General features: G+C 38.9%; 1 protein-coding gene across 2 annotated transcripts in view; it reads left to right on the top strand.

The window, feature by feature from the left end:
* The window catches only part of LOC126198499 (nuclear pore complex protein Nup58-like), a 141,625-nt gene that overhangs the window by 90,234 nt on the left and 26,892 nt on the right, over positions 1–24,499 (top strand). For both annotated transcript variants that reach the window (XM_049934874.1, XM_049934875.1), the window contains exons 6-7: positions 5,131–5,355; positions 8,684–8,758. In XM_049934874.1, coding sequence (XP_049790831.1) covers positions 5,131–5,355; positions 8,684–8,758 — 300 coding nt within the window. The remainder of the gene's footprint in view (positions 1–5,130; positions 5,356–8,683; positions 8,759–24,499) is intronic.

Below are 24,499 nucleotides of genomic sequence, written 5' to 3' on the forward strand. Positions count from 1 at the left end.
TTTTACTGACAAAGGCTGTGGCTGAGAGCTTTATGTAAGTTTCTTTTTAGTTGTGACTGTCTGCGACTTAATGTGTCTTCTTTGTGGTAAGTAGCAATCTGTTTTTTCCTACATTGTAAATATTGACAGGTATAGTCATTTCTCAAATTACTGTACTGAGGAATGCACGCGTAGCAGGGAGGAAGGAATAACAGATTACTAAATAGTAATCACTGATGCAGACAGATGGTTCATTTAATTCAGTACCTGGTAGCAGCTCGGACACAAGGCACTTAAAAGAAGTAGCTAGATGAGGCAATAACCTCTCATGTTAAAAACAGTGTGTAGCCGCTGCTTCTGTAGCAGCCATAGGGTTAAAAAATACATTTAAGCCAAAGGACTGGGAGAGGACAGAGATAAAGATGGCAGTATGCAAAGTACTAACCTGTACTTTGTATTATTCTTGAAGCATGTTAGTGCCACCAGTTCCCAAAAGCTGAAAATTCTGTGCATGCTTAGACACCAACATAGGGCACGGTGGTGGATGTGGATGTCGATTGTGGTGCTAACTATAAAATAAATCTATACTTTCTGGGAAGCAAGACCATGAGGATGTGTAGTAGTCATCAGTATGCACTCATGGTTAAGTTGTTTTAGGGTTGCATACAGATGTATAGTATTGTCAGGATATATCATAATTACTCTGACTAAATAAGATACCAATTGCATCCTCACACTTCATGTTCTGAAATTCACAGCAGTTTTGGTGGAGGATCATGTTGTACAAACTTCCATAAATGTAAGGCAGCATAGGAAGTTAATCCTGATGAGAAAACTTTAGCAAAAGATATGCAAGGAAAAGTATAGAGACTCATTCAGTCTATTGCAACTCTTCATGTTTATTTAACTAGCAAAAACAATTTGTTGTGTTCTCCTCCCCTCCCCTCCCCTCCCCTCCCCACCCCTCCCCACCCCTTCCCCTCCTGTAATTGTGGAAGGAAATTAAGGAGCTGCTACTTATTTAGTTTTAAGTTACACATGTAGTCATTAATCTGTGATCCACAATTTTGTTAGTTCCAGTCTTAATGTGCGATTGATTGTGCTTTAAGAATGTTTGTTTTTACTATATTAGAAAACTGATAAAGCACAGTTAACATTTCAGAGATTTGGGAAGAGATTGCAAGAGATTTCTCCCTACCAAGAAACTGTACAGATACAAATAGTACTGGGTTATATTGGATCATTCGTGTTCAAATACCATATTTTTGCACTTCAATTCCAGTTCTATGGCCTTGAAAAATGTTTCAGTACAACCAAATACCAATATAATGCAGCATACAAAGATTTTAGTATATGAGAACAGCCATAAAAATCTTCAAATTTTTTACACTTTCAATCTGTTCACTCTGCTGAGGAGATTAGTTTCTGCTATAATTCGCATGACTTGGATGGTGGCTCTGCACAGAGAGGTGGAGCAGAAGGGAAGTGTGGATGGGATGAGGTGTGTATAAGCATAGCTGCGGTGAGGTGGGAAACAAAGTTCATGTTGTTAAACTGTGTTTCTGCACGGTCAACAATCAGATTCATTTGGCTGCAGTACATCGCATTATAATTCAGATCTGTGAGGAGAATACACAATGTTGTAACTGATTTTGATAATTTGCATACATGGGAGCAATCTGATTTCATCTTGACGAAGCTGCATTAGCTGCTCTACAACTATAGCCCATGTCAGGTCGGAAGGTGAAAACAGCTGAGGCAGCTTTGTGGAGATAACAAGTACTGTTTTTTCAAAACGTCAATTGTGTAATGACAAGGTCATCAAAATTGGTTACAGTAGTTGTCATTTTTGTGTGATTTGGACTGTAGTATAGTACGTAAGCAAGCACCTATTGATAAGAAACTGAATTGAAATTGAGTTCACATGTTCACATCTTAAGTGTCCAATCCCTGCAACTTTTTCCATTGTATATAATAGCAGACATAGGTGATGAAAATGACAGTAAGCTGACTTACTGTTTCTACTTTCATTCAGTAATTAGTTATGGTATCATATTCTTTAGTAATTCTTCTTTGCAAAAAAAAATTGTTACACTGAACTGTGTAATAAGGATCATATGTGATGACCACTGTAGAATATCTTGATTTTACAATTATACATACTGGCTAAAGACTTGCAGCACATTATTATATGGAGTTTGCTTTCAGTGATCAGTTGCAGTTTGAAAACACCACCACTCATCATTACAGTAATAGAAAGAAGACCACTCCACAGATAGTAGAAGCATTAAGTTGTCAACAGGCTCACACAAAGATAGAGGAAACTTGCTAGCTTTCGGAATGATTTTGTTTGTTTGTTTGTGTGTGTGTGTGTGTGTGTGTGTGTGTGTGTGTGTGTGTAGGCGTGGGCGCGTGCACGCATGCATGTTTCACTTTTCATGAAAAAGAATTACAGGTATCAAAGATTAATGCAAAACACAGTCTTGTAAATGGTCACATTTTGTCATTTTTTTCATTGACTAAGAGAGTGTTAATAAACTAACCTCATGGTGAGAGACCGCATGTATGATTCTTGGAACAAGCAAACCACTAACCATCTTCTTCAAATAACTTGAGGGAATGTTGCACAGCAACTTCATTGAAAACAATTTATATCTCAACAAGTAATCCTCCCATCTTGTTGTAAAGCTTTTCCACTTTCTGCTTTGGAAATACATGTATCAGAGTTTATGATGAATTTAACTGGCAGCATTTTTGCGAGTTATTAGAATTGTACCTAGTGGAAAAACTTGAAGTTCACAACACAGTCGATATTCTGACAAACATAGCCTGTTCTTTAACCACAAGTCTTTAAAGCTGAGATCTCTTGTCACCTTACTTCGTTCCAAAGTATACATCATAATACCATTGTCACAGCAATCCGAGTCTGCGTGCAAACCAGCTAGTTGTAAATTTATGATGATCGCTTTGAGTCTCGTTTCTGGTTTTTACCTTCCTGTCAAAATTCTCTTCCTGTAGCTTTTCAGTGTGCCACAGTCTGTCTGTCCGAGCTGAATGGGATATGTCCGTTGCCTCATGTAGAAGTGATCCAGTGTGTGCACCTTGAATGTTTTGTTCTTTTCTGCTGCATAGCTGTTGACCTGTGCTCAAATTAATTCAATTTGATTATACTGACAGGAGTATGGTGGTAAATGCCAAATTCTGTGACCACATTCACTGCAAGTAAGGAAAGTTCTTACATTTTCTTGTGTGACTTGTTTAAATTAATGAGTTACAGGATTTCAGCACAGGTCTGGTTTATACTGCGTGGAATATTTTCAATTTTAAGGCAGGATATGATACCTGCATTCCTGCTTGTACTTGGTATTTCCTCTGTAACTGATGAATGGTAACTGGCATTCTCCATTACAGTGACCAGTTTAAGAGCACTCATGTTTCTTACACCTGAACACAAATTTTTTCTCAGGAACGAAGCCAGAATGCAGAATAATTATCTCAGAACATTTTTCCTTTGGGCACTTTAAAATCACCAGTACCATAATGCATTTTCTGGCAAGTTTTCCTGGAATAATTCCGATTCACACTTGCTTTGAGGCAATACACTGTTGAACTACCTTCCTCTCTTGTTTTGTGCATCTTTTTGAGGAATGTCGCCCATTCGAACAGCTATGTCGGTTCTTTTCATCATCACTTTCTTCCACCATTACTTTTATTGTATTTAAATCACTGTCTCTTAAAACTGTTTGCATTGACAAAGTGCAATCTTTGAAACCAATTGTCTCATGCACGATTGTAACTAGTGTTTGTGACATCAGATGTTGACCATTTGTATATGTAAGAAAGTTGCAGACTTCATTCCATGCCCAGACCATTGCATAACAAGAGTGGTGCATTGAAATGTCAAACTTAAATGTGCATTCACATTGAAACTGGTGGATATGGACCGAATGCAACGTTGTATCCATTCATAGTGAAATGGTCTCAACAATTTGACCAAGATTGTACAGATGTGCTGTGACGCTGATTGGGAAGGATAGCATCGACATCCAGCTGAGACGACAGTGTCCAGGCAGCCTAGGAGCTAATTCACATCAGTTGTAGAGTGACTGTCGTAGACATAGCTCAGCAGATGGGTGTGTAAAGGCAGTGTTCACTCCTTCATCGAAGATCGTTCACTGTATCGGGAATTGTGTACATTCTGGGTTCCGCTATACTGCACTATGCAGTTTCCATCATTTCAACAAGCTAAAAGAACACATGGGGGTGAACAAGTTTCCAATTATGAAGTACTTAACACGGTGGTTCTCGAATGTAAAGTTACTTGACTGCCATAACAATGTGTCTTACACCATGTAGTCCACATGTACATTTCAAACATGGGATGCCCTAAAACATCCTTGGCAGAACCATCCTGTTGTATTATAGGTTTCTTGTGATTATGATGCCTTCCAGAGGACACTAAACAAACTTATGACATTTCTACAACACTGACATTTTTGTTTACAATTCGCTGCATGCTTCTGCAGTCTGTTCTTGTGTCTTCACAATGTCAACAATAAGAGTCTCACTTTGAGATTCACATTTGAAAAAGTTACAAACATGATAAGTAATCCCCCTCACTTGCTTATGAAACACTTAACTTTTACTGCTGTCACACGACACATCTATTTTGAAATTACACTAAAATATTAACAGATACACATTCACAACTATGCTGCTACAAGAAAATGTTATCAACAATTGAATGAATAATTGAGTCGCTCTGTGAATGAAATTGTGTTGTCATAAAGTACGGCAGCAGTGCAGCCTGCGGGAGAGATTCTCACCATCTAGTAGTAACTTGTGGATAACTACTTGGAAATAGAATGAATCTCATTGACTGCCAGTGGTTAGTAGAGGGGGATGTGCAGAATGTTTGAAAGCTGTGTCGTTGCCTTCCTACATGATGCAGACTATAAAAATTACGCAGACAACTTCTGTCGTAAAAAAATAAAAAAATGAAGTTATGTAGCCCATTACTCACTCTTTTGTTAGTACCTACAGGTTTGGAATCTGAAATTTGAAATGAATGAGAGAATTTTTCAAACTTCATTCTTTTTATATTTGCTGTATATTATACAAGTGCTGTTATCTTACATTGTGTCTTTCCAGAGTTCTGCTTGGCATTAAAAAGGCTCCTGGATTGCTTTGTTGCTGTGGCAGGACGTTTGCATGAAGTTCATAACATGGTGGAGAATCAAAAGGAACAGTATTTAAATTTACTAAAATATTTTTTGAAAGATACAACAAATGTATTTGAAGAAGACAATAAAAAATCATCAGAGACAACAAAAACAAAATCTCCAACAATATCAACAGGGCCTACAGCTTTCTCTGGTAAGTTTAGTGAGCACTGAAAACTCCTTGTTCTTTAATGTTTAGAGCAAAGGATTTATCTGCTGGCTGGATATTTTCCAATGTTCTTGACTTATGTTGGCAATGTGTATTTGAGACTAGGCCGTATCATTGTAATAACAGAGCTAATTAAAATTAAGTGCAACTTAAATGGTTTTTTCTTATTGGGATTGAAAATAACGATGATGATGGGAAATGCAAAAGATAATTAGTGGGTCATTGGAATGCAGTGTTAGTTCAGAAGTTTTTGAACTTTAACGCATCTGCTGCATGGTCATATACGAGGTGTGTTCAGAAAGTGTCAGGAATTTTCATTTTTTGCAAATAATTTTATTTATTCATCTACATTAATGTTATCGCCTTTAGAGTCATCCCCATTAGATATTATGTACTTATGCTAGCACTTCTTCCAATCACTGAAACACTTTTGTAACTCAGTCTTTGGAATAGCACTTAGCTTTTTCAACAATGCGCTTTTAATCTTGTATTAGCTTGGAAAATGAAGGTCCTTTAAGGTTCTCTTTCTTTTTGGAAATAGAAAAGTCACACAGGAGGTTGGGGCACAATTACCATGTTGTTTTTCACCAAAAATTCATGAACAAGCAATGAAGTTGAGCAGATGCATTACCATGGTGCAAAGGCATGAATTGTTTCGCCAGAAATCTGGTCATTTTTTCTGAATGCTTTCTGCAAACAGCATTGAACTTGTAGGTACTACACCTTGTTGGTCGTATGACCTTCTGACAAGAACTCATGATGCACTATGCCATTAAATCAAAGAAAACAGTTAGCAGAACCTTCACATTCGACCGCACTTGTTGAGCTTTTTTTTTTAGTTGTGGCAATCCAGAATGCCTCCCATAGAATGAATAAGCCATGGTTTCGATGTCATGCCCATAACGCATGTTTCATCACCTGTTATCACACATGTCAGTAGTACCACATTGTTGACTTCATTTAGCAGCACCTGAGCAACTTCCATTTGCCACTGTTTGTGCTTGAAATTCGACACCTTTGGCACAAATTTTGCTGTCACATGTATCATACCCAAAACATCTGAAAAGATTTAACTAAGTCGGGTGATGCTGAGGGAATTAGATTAGGAAATGAGACACTTAAAGTAGTAAAGGAGTTTTGCTATTTGGGGAGCAAAATAACTGATGATGGCCGAAGTAGGGAGGATATAAAATGTAGACTTGCAATGGCAAGGAAAGCGTTTCTGAAGAAGAGAAATTTGTTAACATTGAGTATAGATTTAAGTGTCAGGAAGTCGTTTCTGAAAGTATTTGTATGGAGTGTAGCCATGTATGGAAGTGAAACATGGACGATAAATAGTTTGGACAAGAAGAGAATAGAAGCTTTCGAAATGTGGTGCTACAGAAGAATGCTGAAGATTAGATGGGTAGATCACATAACTAATGAGGAGGTATTGAATAGGATTGGGGAGAAGAGAAGTTTGTGGCACAACTTGACTAGAAGAAGGGATCGGTTGGTAGGACATGTTTTGAGGCATCAAGGGATCACCAATTTAGTATTGGAGGGCAGCGTGGAGGGTAAAAATCGTAGAGGGAGACCAAGAGATGAATACACTAAGCAGATTCAGAAGGATGTAGGTTGCGGTAGGTACTGGGAGATGAAGAGGCTTGCACAGGATAGAGTAGCATGGAGAGCTGCATCAAACCAGTCTCAGGGCATTCTCTTATCCATTTTTGAAACAAATCAGTAATTGTCACTCATAAGCAAACACATGTAACCATCTTGACAACTGATGATAGACTAAACATCCAGTATGGCTTTCAGTGTACAGGTAAATTTCAGCATGTTTACCAACACAACAACAAAAAAATCGCTTGAATCGGGCTAATACAACACATGAAATTACAAAATTCCCAATACTTTTTAAACACATACCATACACACAAACAGGCAAACAACAAAAAATATTAATTAACAGCAAAATGGTTTTAATTTAAGATTGGATTTATTGAGTTCGAAATCTCGAAGGGGGGAAAAATAAATAAATAAAATCTGCACAGTAATATTCTGTGGCTGATATTGAGATACATGTACTAATTACGTCAACAGAGATATCAACCAAGTAATAACAAAACACTGAAAAGATTCACATCTTTTGGGGAAACCTATCAGTCGTAAGTTTCCACAGTTTAAAGAACGATGCCACATCAGGTGGATTTTAGGTTTTAAGTCTACATCTTTATCCATATTTCCTAATAGCTGCATTTAAAAAATTCATTAGTACTTCACACTCTGTGTTATAGTGCAAATTTTGTGTGTAAAATGTAAGATTTACACTGTAAACTACAGTCAGAAAAATATTTGTCTTCATAGTTTCAAATTACCAATCGCAAATAAGAATTTTTGAAGCTTCCGCCGTTAAGTTGTAAATACAAAGACTTTCATTCAGTCTCCTGTCCCATCATTATTAGATGGTGTTGTTAACTTGGAATAGATTTCAAGGGAATAATATGTGACTTCCTCCAGGAATCATACTAAATGTATGTATATATGATCACCACTTTTGTGGCTTTTGTGCCATTCACAAGAAATACTTCACAATGAAGTTGTTAATACACATATAGAACAGTGGATGCAAGTAAACGGAAAACGTTGTGTGAGATTTTTGTGAGCAGTGGATTTTTCTATGTCAGTATTGCTTGAAGTGGACACTATCCGTATTGCTTTCTTTCAATCATGTAAGATTTCATTTTGGTTTGTTAATGTCGATTGAAATAGGAAATGTTGTCCATAGTTCATATTGCTGGCATTTTATTCAGCTTCAGGTTTTGTCAGTGTGATTAATGATGTACTTCTGTGTGCTTTGCTGAGCTGTTGTTTCCATTTTATGCACAATATTTCAGTGTATGAGCCAGATGTTTTCTTCGGGTGCTATGAATTTTGCTGTTATATGAAGAAGATGCCTAGGTTGGACATCAAACTTGGTGGAACACTCAGAAGCATACCATTAATCAAGTTTGCACTTAAACATTTTACCCAACACTTACTTATAATGAATATATCCAGTTGGCCATTACACAAGTGCTATTTTATATAGTTTAGATTAGGAAATAATACTGAATGATTCTTTCAACATTTAACAGGATCTATCTTGTTAACAACATTTTCTTAACTAATTTAAAGAGTAGAGAAACCATGAAATGATAGAACATGTCTTTACATCTGTGCGTGATTAAGTGATACAAAACCTTTGTATAAATATTATCCTTAAATTGGCATTTACACTAACTGAATGCTAACTACCTTTTTATTTTCGGTTTGTAATTTTTTTCAGCTCTGGGAAATCAAGGTTTTGGATTGATATCATCATTGCTTTCAAAAGCTCAACTTCCTTCAAGCAATCCATTAGGTAAATAATGTGGTTATGTTATTGTTTGAGTTACCATATTTCAATTGCTTGTTCGTGGGCATAGTTGTTTCTGAAAATATTACTCCTTCCACCCTCTCTTTGCACTATTCATTAACCGCTTAAATCTTTTCTAAGGTCTGACATGGAATTATTGAAATGTTTCATTTAAGAGGTCTGTAAAATGTTAAAGTATGCTACTTCAGTTTTAAATTGCTTTTCTAAATTGCATATGGCATTTATTTTGCCCGATATTGGCAGGGCTTTCTTTCTTGATATAAATTATTTGTACTTTGTTCTGTTGAGGAGAGATTTGTCAGTAGTAAGTGAAATGTGTTGACTACTGCAGTTAAATTCTAAACACTTGTTAATTACAGTTTTTTTTTGTTTTTTTGTTTTTCTGTAGTTTGTGTTTATTATCTGTTGTACTTTAATTAAAGTTGTAAATGCTCATGAAATGGAAGAATATATGAATTAAATGAAGCATTTTATGTAATTTTTTTACCTTCATACTGTTTACTAAGTATTTAAAGAAACCGTTGTAGTTATTTAAGAGACTCTGCATATCTCTGAATCTGTGAATTGAAAGAGCTCAAAAAACACTGACACAAATGGGGAGGGGGGGCTAATTACCTGACCCTCCATGTTTCACTTTTGCTTCAGTTTTTGTTAGTGTGACTTCCTAACAGCTGGGGATTAATTGTTATTCCCTAAGTACAATTATCTTTTGTAGACAACACTCTATAGTGCAACATGGAAGTCATCCCTCGTATAAAACAGTGCAAATGCCTTAGAATGACCATTGCTTTTTCTGCATATACTTTAAAATTATTTTGGCTATAATTACTTTGCTGTTGTTCCTTACAGTAGTTCCTTGATATTTATTTTTGAGTGTAGTTGCAGTTAAATGGTCACCCCCATAGACTCCATTGACTAGAAAACCATTTTTTAAATATTTCTACTTGGAGAAATTTAGTTGTTAGTGTTGATCTTTTCTTTAGTGTCTGTTACATAAAATGAAAATTGGCATCCATGATCATACCAATAAGTACAACCCTTCTTTTTTCATAATCAGGTAGGTGATACTTATCTATTATCAATCAAATTTTTTCTTTAGTATTGTTAAAGGATGGTTTGTTAGCATCCACAGTAATTTTTTCAGTTAATGTTACTATAGTCCTCATGTTAATCAATAAGTGTTGTTATTGTTGCACTGCTGATATAGTTAAATGATACTAATATTTGTGGTAGAATACATGCCAAAAATATATTTTATTGTTTTGTAATAAAATCAAAATTGCACAAGGAACTATTTTTTATGGTTCTGTGTGTGGTAAATGATTGAAAAGCTATCCATTACATGTAACCTATGGGAGTGAGGCATTGCCTTCCACTGATACGGAGACAGCAGGTGGTCCTTGCCTCTCCTGCTCCAACAGAATTCTCTTGTCTGTCATAGTTTGAGCAGCTACAGAGGGAAAAGAAGAGGATGTTAGCTGCAGTTAGTTCCATTTCTCCCTCGTAGGGAAGATAGTATCATGGAAACAGAACGAATCCAGTGTACACTAATTGTGTATTTCAGAAGGAATTGTCTGGCAGGTTGAAGTGGCCATCGCAGGAGAAATTGAGAGCACATGTTGCAGTCAGCTGCAAATTGTTATACAAACAGTATCTGTTACATGGGATGTAAGAACATTCTCAGTTGTTTTTGGAGATGGGTGGAAGTGGTGAAGACACTTAGTTCCATTTATAAAGTCTTAACAAAGCTGTTGATTTGCAGCATCATTCTCAGGTCTGATTAGGGGTTTGCTGGTGGAGAGTCAAGTTTAACAGCTAACGAGAGACTTGGTAAACTCAATGACGAGTTCAACTGTAGTTTCCTCTCAACCTGCACTACGAACTGGAGACTCATAAAGTTACCCTGCATCGGGAAGATGTGTATCAGAATAAGTCACTTGGGTGGCTGAGTATGAATGGAGAGTACATGGGATTTTTTTATGTTACACAAAATTCCAAGATCCTTTGTTAAAAAGCCAGTATCATACAAACCAATAAAAACAAACCTGACAGCAAATGCAGAGATAACTTAAAATATTGGTTGTTAACTGCTGAACCATTCATAGCAAAGTTTCAGAAAACCTGTATCTCCTAGAAGGCAGTCTCACCTGCTTCATATTAGAAACAGAGATTTGATTGAAACTGATGGTAGAGATAACATGTTTGGCATTCATCAGAAAGAAAAATTAAACTCCCTCAGCAGTGAAAGCAGAAACACAAGACACATAGTAATAGTAGAATTCAATTGGTCCAATATGAACTGGGAAAATTCTGGATTTGAAAGAAATATTTTAGATTACTTGGCTACAGATTGACTCCAATCTTGTCAATGATGTGATAGAAAGAGAGAAATTAGTGAATGTGATGCTATTACAGGGATGATGGCGATCAAAGGCAAAAATGTCATCAAGAAAACAGTGAGAATATTTGTGATGAGTTGAACTGATAGTCATGGACAACCTACTTAAAACAGGAACTGAGAACAAGAAAAGAACAAAAAAATCTGATCTAGATAAATAAAGTAGTAAAAGATGACAAAGAGTCTCTTTCATATAATGCTACCATTCAGAATGTTGTAGAAAAGAAAACTCTCACTACAAAGGAAAACAGCAGGAAATACATAGGGGAAATTTTTCATGGCTTTTCACCCATAAGAAGGGTTGTGTGTTAACCCTACAGAATTTTCCACAGTCACTTGTAGCAAAAGATTAATAAGAAAATGCAAGGAAGATGTGTTTGCATGTAACATAAATGGACAGACCCAAATCTTCCATCTCATTTCTCATGGATCAGTCTGGTGTTGACACTGAAGGACACAGACAAAATATTAAAGCCAATAAAGAATACTTACGAAATAGTAGAAGCATTTAGTCATTAACAGGTACAGAAAAATGAATGAAAACTTTGGTGGCTTTCAGACGAACCCTTAAATAAGGTAGAGTACACCTACATAAGCACGCATGTGTGTGCCTGCACCATGCGCGCATGGGCGGCCCCCCCCACACACACACACACACACACACACACACACACACACACACACACACACAAGTGTGGAAGGAAGGGAGAGGCAGCAGAACTTGAACACTGGGGCCAGTGGGGTTGCACAATGGGCAAAGACAGTGGCGTTTTCGTGTGGGTAGGGTGAGATGATAGGACAAACCAAGGGGAAACTGTTAGATAGAGAGTGTCGGTGCAGTGGGTTAGCAGAGACTGAGGCCAAGAGGATTGCAGGAATGAAGGATGTATTGCAAGGATAAGTCCCATCAGCACAGTTCAAAAAATCTGTTGCTGGGCGAGGGTCCAGATGGCAGAGGTTACTAAGCAGCCATTGAACTCGAGCATGTTGCTCTCAGTGGTGTGTTCTGCTACTGGAAGATCAACTCTGCTCCTGGCCACAGTTTCAAAGTGGCCATCCATTCTAGTGGACAGCTGGTTGTGATCATACTCACATAAAATGTGCAGAAATTGCAGCAGAGCTGGTATATGACATGATTGCTTTCATGGGTGGCCCTTCCTCTGATGGGATAGGATAAATCTGTGATGGGACTTGAGTAATAGGTGCTGTGTGAGTTAATTGGGCAGGTCTTGCACCTGTGTCTCCCCTGACCCACGTAGCAAGAGGCTGGGGTGAGAGTAGCTTAGGGATGATTCAGGATAATGTGTAGATTAGATGGGTGGCAAACTATCACTGCTTAAGAAGGTTTGTAGGTAGGATGTCACTCCTTCTCGGGCGCAGTGATAGACAATTGAAGTTCTGGCGAAGAACGTGGTTCAGTCGCTCCAGTCCGGGATGACGCTGGGTGCTGAGGGTGCACTCATTTGAACCTGGTTCTTGAAGGTGTTGTTCTGTAGCAACACCCTGTCCCAAATAACCCTTGTTCCATCTGTCTGTCAGTTCATAAAGTATACCTAGATGTAGTAAAACCCATTCCCACATCCTGTTCCGTAAATACTGGCTATGCATAGAATCTCCCCCCTGCCTCCTCCCAAACAGTCTAATCATAAAAGCTCCCTTCTCAGGATCCTACCCATCCCTCTATGGTAAACTTCAGATTTTCAAATTCTGCCAACCCATATCACTCACAGACGTATTCCGAAACAAATCTCCATGGTGCAGGCAGCCCAGAACCACTTCTGCTACCTATGAAAGAAATCCTTGCCCTCCAACACCTGGAAGAGCACTTCAGAGACCACTTCCAAAAATTATCAAATGCATTGACATCTTACTCCCATCTCGAAGCATCAGTGCCTATCAACGCCTATCTTATACCCATAGTAACCAGACCATGCCTTGCTGACCTTTTTCATTTCACACAGCCTCAAAGACTCCCACCCAACATTCCATGAAACCCTAAACCAAGCCAAAACACTGTTTACAACCTATCCAATTAAAATTTCAATTCTACAGAAGTTTCAGTTCTATCCAAAGGTCTCACACCCAGATTCTACCATGCTAGACTTGTCAAAGACGTACTCTCCTTTTCCCAATCCCCAATCCAAACAGTGTGAACACTTCTTTACTACCAGGTCTTCCAACTTCATGCCAACTCTGAATCTTGCGTCTCCCAGTTGACGCCACCATCCAATTGTGACACAACCCTCCCCCAACCACTATCTCATGGTCCCCTTCCAAGAATTTCTTACCCCAAACTCTGCCTATCCTTCCCCAGATTCCTTTCCAAGAATACAAATCACTTAACAGAAGAAATAGCAGTCATCTGCAATCTCAAGGCAGACCATGATGTAATCATCAACCTTGCAGACAAAGACTCCACTGACGTGATGAATCACAGTGACTACCTGACAGAAGGCTTCCACCAAACTGACTCTTGACTCCTCTACATACAAGCTTTGCCATAGTGATCCCATCCCAGAAGTCCAACATAACCTCCAATCTGTACTCAAATCATTAGGTCCACCCCAGAATCTTTCCCCTGAATCCATCTTTCTCCTCTCCCCAATGACAACCTGCACTCCCACATTCTGCAAGCTTCCCAAAATTTATAATCCCGACAATCTTGGATGCTCCTGTAGCTGGTTACTGTGCTTCCTGCGAAGCAGTGTATACTCTTATTGTTGACCAATGCCTCCAATCAGTTCCTCATGGGCATGCCTCTCACTTCCTTCCTCATTACCATATGAACCGTTACTCATCACTGTTATTGCTACCTCCCTGTACACCAACATCCTCCATACCTGTGGCTTTTTCACTCTCAAATACTACCTCTTCCAATGTCCTTCAGACTCCAAACCCACTACATTACTCATTATACATCAAACCAATTAAATTCTCACACACTTCTACTTCTCCTTTGATTGGCAGGTATATAAACAAATATGTGTAATGCCCATATGCAGCCACATACCACACTTCTTTGCCTATCTGTCAAATACCCATTTAGTGAAAACACACCTTGTCTCTCAAAACCACAAACACACTATCTGGTTCAGTTTTATTGGACACACCTTCATGATCTGGATCCAGGGCCAGGACACCCTGTACACATTCCTTTGCACCTCTAAACATTCTCTCTCATCTGCTTCAACTGGTCTTTCATAGCCTAAACGTGCCAAATTTCAATTTCAAGGAAAGCAGTTGTTGGCAGGTGTGAAAATTACCTAACTATCAGTTTAATAAGTCATGCTTGCAAAATACTAACACTTGTTCGTTACAGAGGTGTGGAAGATCAGTTTGGATTCCAGAGAAATGTAGGAACACATGAGACATGACTGACCCTACGACTTACCTTAGGAGAAAGATCAAAGAGAGGCAAATATACACGTAGACGTAGAGAAATCTTCTGACTATGTTGACTGGAATACTCTCTTGGAAATTCTGAAGAGAGCAGGGTTAAAATACAGGAACCAAAAGGCTATTTACAACTTGTACAGAAACCAGGCAGCGGTTATAAGAGTGAAGAGGCATGAAAGGGAAGCAGTGGCTGAACAGGGAGTGAGACAGTGATGTAGCTTATCCCCAATGTTGTTCAATCTGTATGTTGAACAAGCAGTAAAGGAAACCAAAGAACAATTTGGAGTAGAAATTAAAATTCATGGAGAAGAAATGAAAACTTTGAGGTTTGCTGATGACATTGCAGTTCTGTCAGAGACTGATAAAGGACTTGGAAGAGCAGTTGAACAGGATGGACAGTGTGTTGAAGTGGATGGACATCAACAAAACCAAAACAAGGATAATGTAATTTAGTCGAATTAAATCAGGTGATGCTAAGGGATTAGATTAGGGAATGGGGCACTTTAAGTAGTAGGTGTCTTTTGTCGTTTGGCCAACAAAATAACTGATGATTGCCAAAGTAGAGAGAATAATGTAGATTGGCACTGGGAAGACATTTCCGAAGAAGAGAAATTTGTCAGCATCAAATGTAGCTTTAAGTGATAGGAAGTCTTTTCTGAAGGTATTTGTCTGGAGTGTAGCCATGTATGGAAGTGAAACATGAATGTTAAACAGTTTACACAAAAAGAGAATAGGAGCTTTCGAAATGCAGTGCTGCTGAAGAATGTTAAAGATTAGATTGGTAGATCATGTAACCAATGAGGACATACTGAAGATAATTGGGGAGACAAGAAATTTGTGGCACAACTTGGCCAAAAGGAAGAACCGGTTTATAGGACACATTCTGAGACATCAAGGATCACCAGTGTAGTGCTGGAGGGAAGTGTAGGGAGTAAATATTATAGAAGGAGACAAAGAGAGAAATACAGTAAGCAGATTGAGAAGGATGTAGGTTGCAGTAGTTACCCAGAGATGAAGAGGCTCACACAGGATAGAGTAGCATGAAGAGCCACATCAAACCAGTCTTCAAACTGAAGGCCACAAGAAAACATCATCAGTGTCATACACCCTTAATCCTCCAACAACAACAAAGAATCTTCCCCAAGGCTTTGACTGGCTACCACCAGGGCCAGAAATGAGGAACTTCCAACCCACAGTACTTCCCACCCCTCCGAAAGTAGAATTCCATTGCCTACCCAACCTACACAACATTGTGGTCCATCCCTATACCCCCCGCCCAAACCCCATGCCAAAGGGGTCATATCCCTGTGGAAGACTTGTGTGCAAGCCCTGCCCGATTCTCCCAACCAGCACATCCTACTCCAGTTCTGCCACAGGCTTATTCTGCACCATCAGAACAGTTGAATGGAATGGACAGTGTGGTGAAGGGGTGATATAAGATGAACATCAACAAAAGCAAAGCAAGGATAAAGGAAAATGGAATGTAGTTCAATCGACTCTGCTTCAATTTATGCAACACCAACTAGCTGTCAGCAGAATGAATGGGCATTCAACCAAAGCATCAATTAGAATGTGCTTTGTGCTGTCATCCAGTAGAACATGTGTAAACGGTATTTAAAAGTAGAGCCAGAACTACAGAGCACAGGAAAAGCTTACCTGTGAATTATTATTTTGTGTAGATCTTGCATGGGTGAGTTGGTAGGGCATGACGTTGTCGTACCAAAGGTACCCCATTCAAACCCCATGATGACAATTTCTTTTAACTGTTTATGTGTGAAACTGTTATATGGGAGAACATTTTCCTGACATGTAAAAGGTCTTTTAGGAGTTTGTAGCAATGTTCTTTTGATAATCAGCTTTCAGTTCATTAGTTGAAAGTAGCAAACCTAGACAATACATTTGTATAGATAGGTGTGATGTTCTGTTGAACATGTGTGACACAAAAGACACCACTTCTGATGAAGCAGCTAGTGCATTTGTAGTTTTACAGAATAAACATCTGCCATTATTATTATTATTATTATTATTATTACTGACTACAGATGACAGCGCCACCATACATCAGATGTGCATGTTCTGGCTAGAGTGTCATGTTTGTAAACACATAGACAAATGGGTCTATAGTTGCATCCAGTCTACAAATTACAGGTAATGCTGTTGTGCGATATGAGTCTATGGAACATTATTGACATTCTCGTCGAACTGTTGCATGATGACTGTTGTGTACATACAACAATGGAAATAACTGATGAGAGAAAGTGTGGAGCATTCCTATTGGACATAATTGATCAGTGGAATGTGTCGAACGTCACACAAGAGGAAACACTAGATATTGACGATTGCATCACTCATTTGTAATGAAGTGAATGGACTAAAGTTGACATCTTCAGTATTGTCACCAGAAGGGTCCTCAAGTGATGGAAATGGTGAAATACCACAGAAGGAGAAAAGTGTAGAGTTTTACTCTAGAAAAGAGAAAATCAAAATGCTCAAATATTGACTTAACATCAAAAAGCAGCCAAACTCAACCCAAACATTAGCACATCACATGATGTCTTCAATGAAAAACAGATTTCGCTCTAGATGCCCTGCCAGAGTATGTTGTATGAATGGAAATGGCAGTGGGAAGATAAAGAGCTAATTTCTGTGAAGGAGACGTACAAACACGTTGCAATGCATGTGATGGAGACCTTCAAGCACCATCATCAGTGAGGTCGATGTGTTCACTGTGTAGACATCAAATTGTAGGCAAAAATGAAAGCAAGTCACTTAAATTTCCCAAGATTTGACACTAGTGACAATTAGTTCTGCACTGGAAGTGTAAAAACAGTAGTGTAAGCCATAAAGACAAATCTTTTGTTGTAGTGAAAATGTTCCACAACAGAAACAACATCCAGAAAATGGTAGAGGACTGGCAACAAGCAACTCATGCACTCATGACAGCCTACACACACACAAATATCTACAACACTGACAAAGGTGGATTCAACAAGGAGATGACTGTGGGCCACACTCTCGCGATTAGAGGTTCTAAAGATATTGTAAGGATTTTACAGTCCGTTCACGTGACAATCCATGCATATACAAGTATTGCATTGCTTTCACATATGGGGAAACTTGTTCCAAAGCTGTTCATTGTCCTTCAGAAGCCTTGTTTTTTGAGTACTCATACACGTAAATCCATGTTCCCAGCATCAAATTTAATTGTCCACTCTCACTCCTCTGGCAAAATGACCAAAGAACTGCTAAGGACATTTCTTCAAGAATCAGTAGTGGAACAAATCAGTGGAGAGAAACTTTTCCTAATACAGGAATCTTACAGGCTCCACAAAGACACTAGTATTCTTCATGGCCTGCATGTACAAAATAACTTACCGGAAGACAAAACCGCAAGTCATGTAATTCCAGCAAACACAACCTCCATTTGTTAACTGTTTGATCTTCATTTGTTCAGAATGTACAAGTTGATGATTTGTAAAATGTCCAGTGCTGTTCGAGAATCTTCAGAAGAGATTAGCCTGCAACAATGGAGTGATCTGCGTTCGCTCACGTACAATCATTTATGTTCTCCAAATTTCTATAATTGTCACTGTCACTGCTAGGTAATGGCTAAACTTGTTGACAAACTCAGACCCTTCGAAACTTTGATAAAGTTCTGTTCCACACAAGCTTTCATTCGGCAATCTACAGGGTAAATGCACAAATGTGGGATTCATAAAATATGCTTGGTGTACGAAAGTAATTTGCTTCACACACTTCCTCGTATGCAACCATTATCATCAAGCCTTTGTTCCTGAATTAATGGCACTCTGTCTGTGTGTGTGTCTGTGTGTGTGTGTGTGTGTGTCTGTGTGTGTGTGTGTGTGTGTGTGTGTGTGTGTGTGTTTTTGGGGGGGGGGGGCAGGAGACTCATGTTTGCATTAATTTTTGAATGTTATGCTCCTATTTTGTTATTGTTATTAATATTACTTCCGCATGTGTGATGCAGTTGTTTCATTATTTTACTGTTCTGATTGTATATTCTGTGAAACTACGGATGTGCTCTATAGGTTTACTGCTTTCAAAGAAATGAAATGAAAGCAGACTGCCAGGAGAACATTGCTGTAAACTCCAACAACCCTTTTATGTGTCACAAGCGTGTTTTCTCATGGCTTTCACACATAATATAGTAAAAAAAATTGTCATTGTCGTAGTTTGAACTCAGGACTCTTGGTACGAAGATTTAACGCTCTACCAACTTCCCCACAAAAGCTGTAGCCATTAGTTACAGTTATGCTTTTCCTGTACTCCATAGTTCTGGTGTTATTTTTAATTTAATTTTCACACCCGTTCTGCTGGACCACAGCACATAGTACAAACTAACTCGGAGTTTTGGTTGATACTCTATCTACATACAATGTTTGGTACCAATCCGATTGTCTGATATCTGAAGGTTTGGGTGTGAGCACAACATGCTCGAGTTCAACGGCTATTTCACAACCTGTGCGATCTGGATCCTTCCCCCTGCTCTATCCTTTCTGAACTACGTAGGTTGTAATTATCTATCAGTACTTTCTCTGCTCCCTCAATCCTCATGACCTCAGTGCCCAAGAACCAACACCCACACCCTCTACCCAACACCCTCCTTTTCCATTGTCCTGTCACCATTTCCCAATCCATAACTCCACATTGTTGTAGCCATGTGCCATGCAAACTCACTGGCTCCATTGCCCATGCACCTGCTGCCACTCCCTCCCACTTGTCTATCCTGCACACCTACATGCCTCCCTCCAATTCATCAGGTATCCTTCCCAACCCCTTCCTCTCGCTTCCCACATTTTTCTCCCTCTGTGTCACCCCCACCCACACCGCGGCACAACTCATAACGCCAGAACACATCAAACTGTAGCCCCTGCACTGTGTTTTCAACCAGCACAATTTAACTGTGCAGGCGTCTATGTATGTACTCTTAACTCCTTAAAGATTTACCTGAAAGCAAGATATTTTTTTTATTCTTTTTTTGTGTGCCTGTCAATGACTCAATGGTTCTCGTATTTGGTGAGTTGGCTCCTTCAGTCCTAAATTATTTACATTCTGCCAGAACATCCTTACCAAAAATATTACGACCTACTTTTAAAAATGTACCCATGTATGAGGATACTACCATACCAGTGTTTAACCACTGCACGCAGTTACTGATGGAGGTACTGAAATAGCCCCCAGTATTGAAGACAATTAAGACCATGCGAAGGGTACCAGGCCCCAAGTCTGGCAGAATATCTGTTCAGTTTTTGAGAATATATAGTGTAGAAAATAGTCCCATTGTGAATGGAAAAAGAGTACATGTCACTTTTGTCTATAAAAAAGGTTGGAAGATTTAATGCATCAAATTACAGACCAATATCTCCAACATCCATGTGTTGCAGCAAAATAATGCCCACCCACACACAGCTATAGTTTCTACTGCTTGTCTTCGTGCTTTCCAAACACTACCTTGACCAGTGAGGTCACTGGCTATCTCCCCAGTTGAGAACATTTGGAGCAGAGCCTTCCAACCAGCTTGCGATTTTTACGATCAAATGTGCCAGTTAGGCAGAATTTGGTATGATATCCCTCAGGAGGGCATCCAACAACACTTATCAATCAATTTCGAGCTGAGTAACTGCTTGCTTAAGAGCCCGAGGTGGACCAATGTGTTCTTGACTTGCTCAGTTTGTGAAGCTCTTTCTCTTTAATAAATCATCCAACTTTTCAGAATCTCTACTCATTTTGTTTGTCTGTACATGGACGTCACATCTATTGATTTGTGCCCCACTTGGATAATTCCTTCGTGGTATATATCCTTTTTTTTTTTTTTTTTTTTTTTTTTTTTTTTTTTTTTTTTTTTTTTTTAAAGTGTACCTGAGATTTGTGTAAATGTGAGAAGATTGACTGATTTCCTGAATATTTTTAGTTTATTTTTTGTGATTAAATATTTTGAATTAACTGTTCGGTGATTCATCAGTCTGAACTTCCTGGTCTGCAGTAGATGTTGTAATTTCAACCAGCTTTTGATAACTGAGAAGCACTTTTCTCCTTTGCTACTTCAGTATTTCAGGAGGCAAGTACCCATTGATACAGACATGGCATTTCTACAACAAAATGTGTTGGTAAAATTAAAATGATTTAACATCCTTAAATCTGGCAATAGACTTAAAAGTGCTTAATGAATTTCAGACACTGGAATGAATGAAAATGATGAAAGTATAATAAATTTCAGTTACTGAAATGAATTAAAATGATAATAATATAAAGGAAAGAAAATATACAGCTTTTTCTTATTTTGAAATGTTGGCAAACATTTTGAACTTGTGGAAAAGGATATGCATTGTGTAAAATAAAAACATTGTTGACATTTTCTCATTCACAATATATGTAGTTCAGGTGGCGCATTGGGTAAGCACTAGACTACAAGCCTAAAGGTGCAGGGTTTAATCCTCAGGTCCCTCTCTCTCTCTCTCTCTCTCTCTCTCTCTCTCTCTCTCTCTCACACACACACACACACACACACACACACTTCTCTTACTTCTGACAATGATTCGTTAATGTAAAAAATGGCAAGCTGCACTGTTGTTTGGAGTTCGCCTTAATCTGTAGGATCTCTTATAACTGGCTTGGTAAGTCAGTTCCAAGGTTGGACAAATGCAAGGACATAAGGACATACCACCTCCAATAGGACCATACCTAGTAAGGCACTGTGGTGGTCAAACCACCCTTCAAGTCGAGAACAGCTTTTTCATAGCTATTCAACGTTTAAATAAAGCAATGGAGGAAATTCCTGGATGGAACATCACATAAAATAAGCGAAAGGCAACCACTTACTTATAGTGGTCTGATCTGTGGAACAAAGAAACATGCAACAGAAAACTCATGACTTGATCTCCGCACTGGAAGATGGGGTAGACAGAGACAGAGATCGCATGTGTGGGGGGGATGGAGGGAGCAAGAGTGTTGGATGGAAGGCAGTACACTACCTGGATGGTGAAGGGGAAATGATAGGTAAGGTGAGGCAGTGGGAAACAGGTTAGCAGAGATGTAGACCAGAGATTGAGAGCACCAAGTATGCTGGAGAGATAAGTTTCCAACTGCATAGTTCAGAGAAACTAGTGCTCCATCTGAAAGGTGAAGGTCAACACTTAGGAAAGTGATTTGTTGAGTTGAGAAGGACCAGGTGAAGCGAATTTGGGAGCAGGCATTGAGCCTATGGAAGAAAGAATATAGTTTTCCTTGCTGTGCCTCTAGATTATGAATGTGTCATTAATGAATCTGAACCAGACAAGAGTTTTAAGTGTTGTCTGGATAGGAAGGGATCCTGCAGATGGCCTATAAGTAAGTTGGCATAGGATGCTGCCATGAGACAAAGGATATCCCACTTATATCGGACCCACATCCCTGAAAGTAGTGTTCCACTACTCACTCAGCCTACAGAATATACTTGTCCATCCATCCCTATTCCAATAATGTTTCCAATCCTGCATCCCAAGGGGCATTTCCTTGTGGTCGGCCGAAGTGCAAGACCTGTTCCATACACCCTTCCACCACTTCCTACCACACTCCAGTCACAGGCATTTTCTGCCCAGTAAAAGGTAGGGCCACATGTGAAAGCACCCATGTTATATATACATATATAAATCATCTGTGTTGCCATTATTGCACAGCATTCTTTGTGTGTCTGACAAATAAACAATTGTCTCATTGCTTAATGGCGACTGCCAAGCTGGGGTGAGCCACAGGAGATGACAATTTTGTTATCAAGGACAGACAGGTGGCATTAAAGTTGTATTTTGGTTTATAGGTGGCATTGATTACGTTACTTTATTGTTGTTTTGTGGCGTGTACTGTTTGTGTTGTCGGGCTTTGAGTATCTTATTGGCACCTCTCAATTCACGTGTGCCTAAATTATGTGTTTCTTGTCCAACTTGTAATCACAATGGCAAGGTAGCTCATTTTGGCCTTTTTTCATATTAATAACTTAAATGTTCAAGGTTCAATGATTAGTTAATTCTATAAGTTTAACTGCATTTTAATTTCATATTCATGTATAGGAGCACTTTTCCTGTATCAAAAAGTGAATCACATCGTAGTTTGAAGCCCATTTAAAATTCCATGTCCCAGGTGTGAAAGTAATGATTATGCAACACCTGTTTCTTAAATCTGGAGCATTATCATTACCACATTCAGGCATTAAATTCGTAAATATGTAGATGGTTTTTCACTTCTCTAATGACATGGAGTATATGAGTAGCTGACAAAGCTGTGGAACCTAGTGGATGTAAATCAAACTTCAGATGAGTAGTGTTGTTGTCGCTCACTGCCCCCAATCTCTTCCCCTTCCCATAGAAGACTTTCAGTTTTTGCAGATACTTCCAACAACTGGTTCAAACCAGAACCACTCCTCTCCTTGCAGTTTTTGGACTTCTTTGGAAATAAGTTATTAAGTGAAAAATTGAGAAACACCATGGAGCTTACTTCATTACAAGGCTTCTTGCACAATAACTTCTAACTTGGTATTATGAACTTATAAGCTAAAATAAATCAGTTATCCTTAATGCTACCCCATTGTGTGTTCACCTTCCTTGTGCTGCTTTTATGCTCAGGGTATCCTGTTCACTGGAATCTGAAAAACAGCTGGGTCTAAATTCAGTCTTGTACTTTGTCTCCTGCGCACCAAAATGAGGACTGTGCTCTGCAGAACAAGTATCACTGCGATGGTTGGTATGACAATAGTCATTGTTGTCTCTTTCCAGTACTAATTTTCTCATTATAAATATACAAACTGCGCTAAGGTTACCAGGTGGACTCATCCCTCCTGTTGGTTCAGAAGCTCATTTATAGACTGCATTAATTCTAGTCCTAGAGTTTGAGCTAATAGATTTGCGGCACGTAGGGCTTCTAATGGCATCTCTGGTCAATACAAACAAGGCTGCGAAATATTCAGGCGAGTTATCCCGGAAATCATGTTGGGTAAATAGAAATTAGGCTCCTTTATCTCACATGCTGTTCCATTTAACAACAAACCACTCCCATTTAACTCTAGGCTCTTTGCTGATGTAAGTTTCCCTTCTTGAATCAAGTAGCCACTGCTACCATCTTGTCACAGGTAGAGTACAATCAATGCACCTCGACCTGCTGAAAGGACAATTTTGGCTTGATCACTTCTTTATTGCATTCTCTTACCTCCTTTTGCCCCATTAGCAATTTCACTGTGCTAGAATCCTGCCCACCTCATATTACCGTATTCGGACAGACTGTGATTTCCCCTCAGCTTTTTTGTAAATTTGCTTCCTCCATTTCTGCATAACTTCCCTTGTCTTTTGCAATTAATGATAGTAGCTGTGCTTTGAATCTCTCAGATTTCTTTAATATCCCTCACTTAACAGGATATGCATGAACTATATAGCACTCATAATGTGTTTGTTTCCCTGCTAGTGGTATAAAAACAGAAGTGTAAACTTTCACTCCATAAGTTCTCACCAATACTGTGGATACCTTGAAATAAAAAGTTAAGTTTTTTGTGCTTGGGTTCTAAAACCAACCCCATATCCATTGGTAGTTCCTTCTGTACTTTCCATAGACCCTCGAAATACTGCTCCGTTACAACTAGTTTACCCCTTGCTGACTTCTCACAATCTGCTGCATAGCCTCCTGCAGTTCTGTTATTTTCCCTCGTGCTTCCCAGACAATATCTTCTATGGACTGAAACCATTTTGTCATTACTACTTCCCTAGCTGAGACTTCTACTTCGGTTTGTAGTTCCCTGATATTCTGAGTAACTACCCCTTCTGCAGCTCTGGCATACCCTCTTACTTCCCTAGTCAGTTGTCATAGTAGTTGTGTGTTATTCAATGCATCCTTCTGTAAACTTGCAATCTGCATAGTGTGCCAGTCACTTATGTCTTTGTTTCCTTTTTCCC

Source organism: Schistocerca nitens, chromosome 8, assembly GCF_023898315.1.
Source record: "Schistocerca nitens isolate TAMUIC-IGC-003100 chromosome 8, iqSchNite1.1, whole genome shotgun sequence".
NCBI classification, from domain to species: domain Eukaryota; kingdom Metazoa; phylum Arthropoda; class Insecta; order Orthoptera; family Acrididae; genus Schistocerca; species Schistocerca nitens.